The sequence below is a fragment of the Physella acuta genome, unplaced genomic scaffold, assembly GCF_028476545.2.
Source record: "Physella acuta isolate Inbredline_101_S28 unplaced genomic scaffold, ASM2847654v3 ptg000119l, whole genome shotgun sequence".
Taxonomy (NCBI): Eukaryota; Metazoa; Mollusca; class Gastropoda; family Physidae; genus Physella; species Physella acuta.
The window spans coordinates 452501-463494 of record NW_026731639.1 but is presented as its reverse complement, the minus strand read 5'-3'; the positions used below and the strand labels follow the sequence as shown (position 1 = coordinate 463494).

At 36.3% G+C, this 10994-nt stretch overlaps 1 protein-coding gene across 1 annotated transcript in view; it reads right to left on the bottom strand.

Annotated features, from left to right (window-relative positions):
• Positions 1-1967: 1967 nt before the first annotated feature.
• LOC131934876 (uncharacterized) overlaps positions 1968-10994 on the bottom strand; it is a 32236-nt gene continuing 23209 nt past the window's right edge. The window contains exons 13-25 of the mRNA XM_059291025.1: positions 9890-10043; positions 9190-9397; positions 8899-9047; positions 8379-8594; positions 7380-7597; positions 6618-6849; positions 6233-6396; positions 5769-5878; positions 5345-5604; positions 4086-4323; positions 3779-3888; positions 3317-3670; positions 1968-2854 (exon numbers count right to left, since the gene is read on the bottom strand). Coding sequence (XP_059147008.1) covers positions 2072-2854; positions 3317-3670; positions 3779-3888; positions 4086-4323; positions 5345-5604; positions 5769-5878; positions 6233-6396; positions 6618-6849; positions 7380-7597; positions 8379-8594; positions 8899-9047; positions 9190-9397; positions 9890-10043 — 3196 coding nt within the window. The 3' untranslated portion in view covers positions 1968-2071. The remainder of the gene's footprint in view (positions 2855-3316; positions 3671-3778; positions 3889-4085; positions 4324-5344; positions 5605-5768; positions 5879-6232; positions 6397-6617; positions 6850-7379; positions 7598-8378; positions 8595-8898; positions 9048-9189; positions 9398-9889; positions 10044-10994) is intronic.

Sequence of the window (10994 nt, the reverse complement as noted above, 5' to 3'; positions counted from 1 at the left end):
TATCTGCCACACCATCCTACTGTTATCTGCCACACCATCCTACTGTTATCTGCCACACCATCCTACTGTTATCTGCCACACCATCCTACTGTTATCTGTCACACCATCCTGTTATCTGCCACACCATCCTGCTGTTATCTGCCACACCATTCTACTGTTATCTGCCACACCATCCAGTTATCTGCCACACCATCCTACTGTTATCTGCCACACCATCCTACTGTTATCTGCCACACCATCCAGTTATCTGCCACACCATCCAGTTATCTGCCACACCATCCTACTGTTATCTGCCACACCACCCTACTGTTATCTGCCACACCATCCTGCTGTTATCTGCCACACCATCCTGCTGTTATCTGCCACACCATTCTACTGTTATCTGCCACACCATCCAGTTATCTGCCACACCATCCTACTGTTATCTGCCACACCATCCTACTGTTATCTGCCACACCATCCTACTGTTATCTGCCACACCACCCTACTGATATCTGCCACACCATCCTACTGTTATCTGCCACACCATCCTACAGTTATCTGCCACACCATCCTGCTGTTATCTGCCACACCATCCTGCTGTTATCTGCCACACCATCCTACTGTTATCTTCCACACCATCCTACAGTTATCTGCCACACCATCCTACTGTTATCTGCCACACCATCCTACTGTTATCTGCCACACCATCCTACTGTTATCTGCCACACCATCCTACAGTTATCTGCCACACCATCCTACTGTTATCTGCCACACCATCCTACAGTTATCTTCCACACCATCCTACAGTTATCTGCCACACCATCCTACTGTTATCTGCCACACCATCCTAATGTTATCTGCCACACCATCCTACTGTTATCTGCCATACCGTCCTACTGTTATCTGCCACACCATCCTACTGTTATCTGCCACACCATCCAGTTATCTGCCACACCATCCTACTGTTATCTGCCACACCATCCAGTTATCTGCCACACCATCCTACTGTTATCTGCCACACCATCCTACTGTTATCTGCCACACCATCTTACTGTTATCTGCCACACCATCCAGTTATCTGCCACACCATCCTACTGTTATCTGCCACATCATTCTACAGTTATCTGCCACACCATCCTACTGTTATCTGCCACACCATCCTACTGTTATCTGCCACATCATCCTGTTATCTGTCACACTATTCTGTTATCTGCCACACCATCCTACTGTTATCTGCCACACCACCCTACTGATATCTGCCACACCATCCTACTGTTATCTGCCACATCATTCTACAGTTATCTGCCACACCATCCTACTGTTATCTGCCACACCATCCTACTGTTATCTGCCACACCATCCTACTGTTATCGGCCACACCATCCTACTTTTATCTGCCACACCACCCTAATGTTATCTGCCACACCATCCAGTTATCTGCCACACCATCCTGTTATCTGCCACACCATCCTTCTGTTATCTGCCACACCACCCTAGTGTTATCTGCCACACCATCCTGTTATCTGCCACACCATCCTTCTGTTATCTGCCACAACATCCTAATGTTATCTGCCACACCATCCTGTTATCTGCTACACCATCCCACTGTTATCTGCCACACCATCCTACTGTTATCTTCCACACCATCCTGTTATCTGCCACACCATCCTACAGTCATCTGACACACAATTCTACTGCTATCTTTTATATATCTAAAATGTATTTACAGAATACATTTGATACAAAAACATAACAAATTTTTAGCAATGAAAACAGACACTAGCTATAATGTTTGTTTCTTACAGGAATTTTTTTTTCCAATTACAACACTCTATTCCATAAGGGATCCCCATTCAACTTAATCGTAGTTCTCATATTTTAAAAATAAAAAATTGTTAATTGTAAAATTGTAAAACAAACTTTTCTTTTTAGATTTTTTTTAAAAGTTTATTTGAAATAAATAATTATAAATAAATATATGCAAACAGAAAAGAAAGTATCTAAAATAAAATTGACATAAAGTATTTCACAATTATTTGTCTCATGACTAACACAAAATTTAAAATAAATAAGCCTAATTTTAGAACAACTATTTCGATAGTTTTTTGTATTGTGATGGTGGGGGCTTTGAGACAGATGATTTTTGTGTTGCATTTTGAGAAGGGGCTGGAGTTGCCTCACTTGATTGTTCTAAGGGGGGTAATTTTGAAGGCCTTCGTGTCTGAGAATTAGGAGCTGGTTTTACCGTTGGTTTGTTTCCTGTTTGTTTTGGAGGCTCTGGTTTTGTTGTAGAGTTTTTGTTCTGGCTGGCTGGAGAGGTTTTCAAAGGTTCAGATGAAATAGGTTTGAGCAACGGTTTAGATGAGGGTGTGGGTAAACTACTGTCAGCAGGAGCAGGGGGTTTAGTGGTAGCAGGAGAAATCTTCCTTACTGGAGGTACTTTTGTAAGTGGCAGTTTTTTAACTGGGCTGGTTTGTGGAGGGGGTTTCACTGAAGGTTGGGTTTGAGTGGTTTGGGGTGGGGATGTTAATGGGGGTGTTTTACTCAAGGAAATCTTTTGTGTTGAAGTATTATTACCTACTGGCTGCACTGGTTTTGAGGAGGGTTTTATAGGGCTCAAAGAAGAAGGCTTGGTTAGTGGTTTGTTAGTTGCTGTGTCCAAAGATTGGGGTTTAGAAGGGTTTACGGTTGGGCTTGTTTTTTCTTTAGATAAAGGTCTAGTTGATGTTGTTTGCTTGCTTGGTTCTAGGGTTGAGTGTTGATTAGTGGCATCTGAGCTTTGGTTTATATATTTAACTGGAACATGTTCATGTATCTTGCTTAGAAGTTCATCAAATTTGGGACCGTCCCAAGTCATTTGGACAGATTCATCCTAAAAGAAAACATAATAAATAAAAACTGTAATTAAATAGTTTTTTTTCAACAATTTTCTAATAATGCTTTTCTAACTCATTTGACTAAAAAGCTAGAAATTGGTGACACTTTATAGAAATTACTGGTGGAGTCAAAGAAAAGTAGGCTAGTCTTAAAAGTCAAATGAAATCTAGTTTCATCAGATGTTTTTTTTTATGAAAAAATCATCCAAATACAAATTAAACAAGATACCACCTTTCTCATGGTTATTATATTTTAATTTTTTTTTAATTTTCATTTGCCATTGACTGAATATTTTGGTGTATTTTAAAAATAGTTTGGAAGACACTGATAAATTATTTAATAGAATTAGAAATTAAGAAGTCTTGAGAATCTTGTCGTAAAAATGTTGATGTACAAAAGCGGTGTCATGACCTTACCTTAGCAAAGCTGATGTACAAAAGCTGTGTCATGAGCTTACCTTAGCAAAGTTGATGTACAAAAGCTGTGTCATGACCATACTCATAGGTCCAGCTGGTGGCCAGGTCATCTGCTCCATCAGTAAAGGTACCAGCGGTTTCTTCAGTGCATCGGTCAAGCTGACCTCACGTCTGCAGTTGGCAGAGAGGGCATACTTTTGTGTCACACATGACAAGACGACCTTACAGCCACGAATACCTCTGTCAATTTTGTCAAAGAGGGAGTCGCCTCCCCCCATTTGTTTGATGTCCAGCCAACAGCTGAAGCCAAGAGAGGTCAGGCGTTCATAAAGTTTGATGATGTTTTTCTGTTTGCCCCATTGGTACGAGATGAAAACATCTGGCGAATCTGATGCCTAAGAAAAAAAAATCATCATACAGTATAGCATTACAAAATATATTCTTACATTCTGAAAATCTTTAAGCACTCATGGTTTCTAATAACTGAATAAGTTAAGTCTCACCTTTTTATCTAATTCTGTTTGAATTGTTTCGGATGCTTGGCCTCCATTTTGTGTTTTACTTTTGTCAATTTTAATTTCTTCAACAACCGGCATCCACCAGTTTCTGTACACTGCAAACATTTTAAAATTATCAATCTTTTCCAGATCCAATTTGCCATATTTTTCACATCATTTTTTAATTGTAAGTTAATTATTGTAAGAGTACTTAACTGTATCTTATTTTAATTCATTAAAAAAATTGTCTCTTGAAAAAAAAGAGATTAAAGAATAACTAAAATTAGAACATTTTAAAATTCAATAAATCTACCTGGTTGCACCTTCTCCTCATCTGGAGGTAGACCCAGCACATTAAACTGCATGAGCAACTCTTGAAATTTGTCTTTGGGCCAAAACCTTTGATCCTCCAGTTCCTCCCCTTTACGTTGAAAGAATCGGATGAACAGATACTCACTGAAAATTGGCCCCATTGAGCCAGGGGGTGGCCAGGGACATTGTTCCAGTAGTAAAGGTATTATAGGTTTGTTTAGACTCACTGACAAATTTACCTGGAATTTAAGGGCAATAGTTAGGAAATATACTGATGATCCTGATAAATGATATGATGGCCTAATTAATTGTGAACATGAAAGAAAACAAGTAATTAAAAAAAAGTCTAGAGACAATTTTAGCGCGATTTCCTTATGTTATCTAAAAATAGCTCTGTCGTAGCGTAAATCAAGAGCAGGGTTAGTAAAACCATTGGTTAGTTATTAAAACATTTTTTATTAATTTTTTTTTCAGTATTTTACATGTTTTATTTACAATAGAGTAACATGACTAAAAACCATTGAGCGCCTAGCTACCGAACGTGATGTCGCAGCCATTGAACGTGATGGCGCAGCTATTGAACGTGATGACGCATGTGGTGTGGTTGGATAAAATGCCTACTAATTCGGTCCAAATTTTAATTAATTCAAAAAAAATTTTGTGACCGAACAAAAGGATATTTTTGAAAACTTTCTTCGGCAATATTGTTCTACATTATGGCAGGAATCGATTGGTACATGTTTCAAGTCGCTAAGTGGTATGGTTGCCGAGATATGGGCCAAAAACTGCATTTTTTCGAGGTTTTTTGGCTTTTCCGGGATATCCATGAAAGAAACCCGGAATTTTTTTGGCCTTTGTTCATCCTGATTACTTGCTTAACATATTTGCTTTTGGAACTAGTCCTCGATATTGCTTCGTTGAGGAGGAGATACGACTTAAAGCTGTGGACACACATCCATCCATCTATTCATCCATTCCCAGAAAAGACGAGTTAATAAACGCAATTCTCCAGAATGGAAATTGCGCTAAAAAGTTAAATAATTTGGATTTTCTACAAAAGTTATCATTTTTAAAAAATTATTGTTAAACAGACTTCAGCATGTATCTAAACATTAATATGTAAAGTAGAGACAAGGTTTTTGAATAAATGTGAGTTATATTTCTATAATTTAAAAAATTGGAAATTGAAACTTTTTTCTCAGGTAGATTATTTTTAAATATCAATTTAATTGTGTTAGAAATATTCGTTTAAAAACTGACCTCTCTGTTGCAGTTGGGAGACTTGGCATACTTTGTTGTGACACAACTAATGACCACTTTAGCTGCTCTGATCCCTGTGTCAATTTTCTCAAACAGTTTGTCCCCACCCCCCATTTGACCAACGTCCAGCCAGCACTCATATCCAGCCATTTCCAAATGTTGCTTTAGAAGTTTCACTTCATTCTGATGGCCCCACTGGTAGCTTATAAATATTGGTGGAGGAGAGGCATATTCAAAGGCTTCGTCTTCTACAACAGCCTCTGTGATGTAATGAAAAAAACTTTTAAGAATTCATTACAATATAAGATAACATAACATATAAAATTACAAGACCTACACAATACCTACCAACATTACATACAAAGTTTTAAGATTAAACATAATTTTAAAAGTATTAAATCAACTTTAAATATTTAAACCTTACCAGCATTTTTCATGGCATTTTCCACAATAATTGCAGCATCCATTCTGTCCATTTCTTGCAACTGTGTCAGTATGGAAAGAGTTGCTTCACTTGTTTTATGAGTTGCATACCTTTATTTTAAAAAAAAAAAAGATATTCAGTGCATGTTCTCTGATCATGTAAATAAAATTAAGTATTGTAAAATACATGCAATTTCTTTTTAATTGGTTGGAATCAATTAATATATTAGCAAAATATTTAGTATGGAAAGAGTTGCTTCACTTGTTTTATGAGTTGCGTACCTTGATTTTTAAAAAAAAAGATATTCAGTGCATGTTCTCTGATCATGCTAATAAAATTAAGTATTGTAAAATACATGCAATTTCTTTTTAATTGGTTGGAATCAATTAATATATTAGCAAAATATTCAGTCTATTTTCTATTTAACTGGTTAAAATCTAAACTAGTCTTATCTAAAAGCTTACCATTCATTCAACATAGCCATACAAGGATCTGCCTGTTGTGCCCAACCTCTGATGTCATCATTGCTGTACTGTAATCTTTTGCTCAGCAGACACCAATCATGCTCTGAAGTTGGGTTCAAAAGTTTTGATATATCTCTCGACCAGTAAGGGGCATGGCTAAGTGTCTGCGAAGTAAGTAATAAAATGTAAATCAATGTAAAAAAAATTAATTTGATTGTACTGGATTAGAAAGACAAAATGAATACAATATTTTTTTATAAAGTTTATTTAAATATTTGTTTCGGTTACTCAATGCCTAATATAATAGGCCTATTACTGAAGTTGTCTATAAATTCAATAAGCATTTTTTTAAATTGTATTTTAAACTTTTTAGACTTTTACTTACCTTTTGGTCAATCTCTTCAACTTTTGCAACAGTTTCCTCCACAGTAGTCTCAACTTTGTCTAACCTTTGACCTTGCTCCTTGACCTCATTCTGCACATTATTTATCTGGGCCCCTTGTTTCTCAACTTCCCCTTTTACTTCAGCCAGGGATTCCTCTGTGTCATCAACTCTTCCAATCAGATTGTTCAATTCTTCTTCTTGTTTCTTCATTTGTTTTACTATTTCATCAGAGCTAAAGCAAAACAAACTCTTGTAGTGTAATTAAATTATTATTTTTTAAAATGTATGGCAAAAAAAAGTATTTAAAGTAAGAAGACACACACTAGGAAAATCAGCATTTTGCAAGCACAAACTGTGCAGTAGCACAGAGCTCCTTAAATAATTGCAGTGAACATTTCAAAAGGCTTGTGTTGACTACAAAACAAGAAAGGAAAAATAATGAAAGAAAATGTGTCTGATTCCTAGTCCAAAGGTGCAGTTTATGCAAGTGGGAAGTCTTATAATTTAGTTTTACAACTAAAATTATGACTGTTATTATATTGACAGTGTTGAGTGAAGGGGACACCAATATCTTCTCCGCCCTCAGTGAACAAATTCATCCTTCAGTGTAATTATTAATATAAAAAAAATGTCGATGCTCTTACATTCTTATAAAAAGAAAACTTAAATAGGCTTATAATTGTAAAACTTTGTTGTTATTCAATATTTAACATAAACAGAAAGTAGAAGAGACCAAAGCAAAGACTAATAACATACACTTACGTTTTTCCATCAATCATGTCCAAAACTAATTTCTTCAAATTCAAGACATCTGGATCTACAAAAGAAATAGCTTCTAACACTGATCTTTTAGGTTTCAACAAATCTGGGTATTTAAATCCAATCATTCTTATGGCATTGGTTGTTGTCAATTGAACAGTTTTTTCTGTTGTCCCTTTGAGTGTCAGAAACAGATCATCCAGCACTTTTGATGCAACATCCTGTTTTAAAGATTTAAAAGCTCAACGTTTGTGAAGTGGCATTTTGTTCAATTAGCAGAGGCCTAAGTAGACCACCATAAAAGGCACTAGTAAAGCATCATTTCAAACCACCTTAAAGTCCATGGAGGGAGGTGAACAATGTCATATGAAGGGATAGTGTGGTGAGCACAATGCCAGGTACCTATCAGAGCTGGGTGGGATTAAGGGACATCCTAGGGACTCGCGCCAGGGATCCAACAAGACTTTTGGGTTAGGGGTCGTCCATAAATGAAATCACACACGTAGGGGGGAGGGGGGTCTGTAATTTTGTGACGGTGTGTGATGAGGGGGGGGGGAGGGTTCAGATGATGTGAGTTCACACTTTTGCATTCTAAAAAAAAAGAAATGTTAGAAAACGAGTTTTAGCTGTTAGTTCGCGTTTTAGAAAACTGTTTTAATCAATTGTAACAGGAATTGATTAAAATACTTTATGTTGACAGAGTTCAGACAAGAGTTTGGAAAAATATCGATGTTTTATGAAAAATTCAACTGCAATTTCAAGAGGGGTTGTAAGCTGAGATATGACGTCATTAGCGGGGGGTCTGGCTTTGACAATGTGTGACGAAGGGGATGGGGGTAAAAATTGTCAAAAAAACGTGTGACGTCATTTATGGATGGCCCCTTATCAGTCACATGCACGACCATTATAAAAGCATTGGTGTTTCATAATTAAAAAAGGTTAAGTGTAAAAATAGTTTTAAAATCAAACTACATTCTAAAATGTAAATATGTCCTTTCTTACTTTGTTGAAGAAAGCCAGGGTTGTCAGTATATCTGTTATAAAATAGTTCACCATAGAATTCCACAATGTTTTATCCATAAAAACATCAATTTGTTTCAGCAGGCTCTCTGGGCGCCTTTTGCACAATTCTTGAATAATCATTAGAATTTGTACTTGTGAGTTGATATTTTCCTGTGCTTTTTCTATTAGAACTTCAATGTGATGGTCTGTGAAAAGCTGTCATGAAAAGTTTGAGATTATTGTGGCGTATTTAACTAACTAAATGTTTTATTTTAAAATTGTACAAATCAATTTGATTACAATCATTTTCAAAGTTTCAAACCAATGCAAACCTCAATTTTTTTTTAAAATGGAAAACTTGTTGGCTCTATTTTTTTCTAATTTCAGTTACAAAATAGTACAACAAATTGATTTGCCCAAAGTGATAAAGTACACTACAAATCATACACCATAGGTGCCAAAAGTTAGTGTTTCAAGTTAAATAAATAGATCAGCCTACAGAAATGAAAAATTGTATTACCTCTGCTTGTTTCTTAGACACTTTCTGTAAAAGCATTGGAATATACATCTGCACCGTTGGATCTCCACTTTCCTCATAGTGTTCCATTATTTGTGGGAAATAATTTCTCAGTGCTTTAGGGTTGGTGGGATATATTTCATTTACTGCCTCTAGAAAAAAAAATCATTCATTCATTAATAAAATAGAAAAACATTAAGGATTCGTGCATGCATGCTCTAATACTTTTCTAAATAGATAACTTGTTTAAAAATAGTAAACTTACTAAAACTGAAAATGAGACTGATAACTTACGTAAAAGTTGTGTATTTTCCTTCTCAAGATATGCCTCAATTAATTTATCTAGGTAAGGGGCGACAGCTTTGTGACCTGATGGAACCATCCCAAAATAGTTCAAGTGTGAGGCAGAAATACTAACAGAATTACTATCATCGACATCTAGGAGTTCAATTATTTTTGGCACCAAATCAGCAGCAAGATTCATTTTATTTAAGGCTTGAAGCTGAAGCAAAAAAAATTTAATAAACTTTTAGCAAGTGATTTAAAGTGGGACAGCATGGTCAAATGGAAAAGCATTTGGCTGGGTCTTGAGTTAGGATCTCAGTTTGAACTTCTGACTGTAGGACATCTTTGAGCCCACCCAGCTCAGATGGGTAACTGACTTACATTGGGGAAAGTAAAAGCAGCTGGGTGTATAGCTGACCATACCATCCCTTCATTAGCAAAGGTCAAGAAACATGAAATCTACTTCACCTGCCCAATGGATTGCTAGGTCTAAAGAAGAAACTTCGTGTTATTTAAACTCCAAATCATATACAGACTCTTTGCTATTGAAAATAACTAAATAAGACCTTGATGAGCTAATTAGTAGTCATTCATTGACTAATGCTATCTGTAATATAGATTGTATTTTGTCTACAAAATGTTACTTTTAGCCTAGAATTAAAAGCACAAACAACATAACAAGACAACAACTGTTAATTGAAAGACTTACCCATCTGTTGAGTGGGTTTATGATGGACAAGAAAATGGAGTAGTGGATTGAAGGGAACTGACCAGTGTCAGGGTTTATGCAGTCATATTTGAGACAGGTTAGACATATAGACACAAATAGTTGAATGTCTTCATCTGTTAAAATTTTTCCATCTCTGTAAAGAAACCAAAAGTATCTAAAGAACCAGGCTTTTACACAGTATTAACATTTCAGAAGGGGATGGTGTGGCCTAGGGGTAGAGAGCTAGGCTGTAAACCCAAAAGTCTCAAGTTTGAATCTGTGTTTAAGTCAGTAGAATGTCACTGAGTCCACCCAGCTTCAATGGGTACCTAACTCATGTTAGGGAAAGCAAAGGCAGCTGGGCATAGTTCTGACCACACTATTCCTTAATGTGCCAAGGTCTCTGAAACAGATTCATCTGCCACATGTGTCTTGGGTACAAACGGGAAAAGATAATGAAGATTTCAGATGTACATTTTTCAGGTAGTCTACTGATGTACATTTTTCAGGTAGTCTAATGATGTACATTTTTCAGGTAGTCTACTGATGTACATTTTTCAGGTAGTCTACTGATGTACATTTTTCAGGTAGTCTACTGATGTACATTTTTCAGGTAGTCTACTGATGTACATTTTTCAGGTAGTCTACAGATGTACATTTTTCAGGTAGTCTACTGATGTACATTTGTCAGGTAGTCTACTGATGTACATTTTTCAGGTAGCCTACTGATGTACATTATTCAGGTAGCCTACAGATGTACATGTTTCAGGTAGTCTACTGATGTACATTTTTCAGGTAGTCTACTGATGTACATTTTTCAGGTAGCCTACAGATGTACATTTTTAACACGTTTTTCTTAACTCAGCTTCGCGTTTGTTTGTTTGTTGTTAAAATTGACATCGAAAATTAGCCCACTTCTGATTGCTCTATAGATCTGAAAGTTGGCATGCAGGTTACTTTCGCCTAACAATTTCAGATGCAATCATAAAAACTAGCAATTAGAGACCGTAATTAGCTTAATTTAATTACGCCCCAAGGACCATAAAATTGAGGACATGATTTCTAAAGATACCGACAAGACTGGAGGCTTATTGACACAGTTACT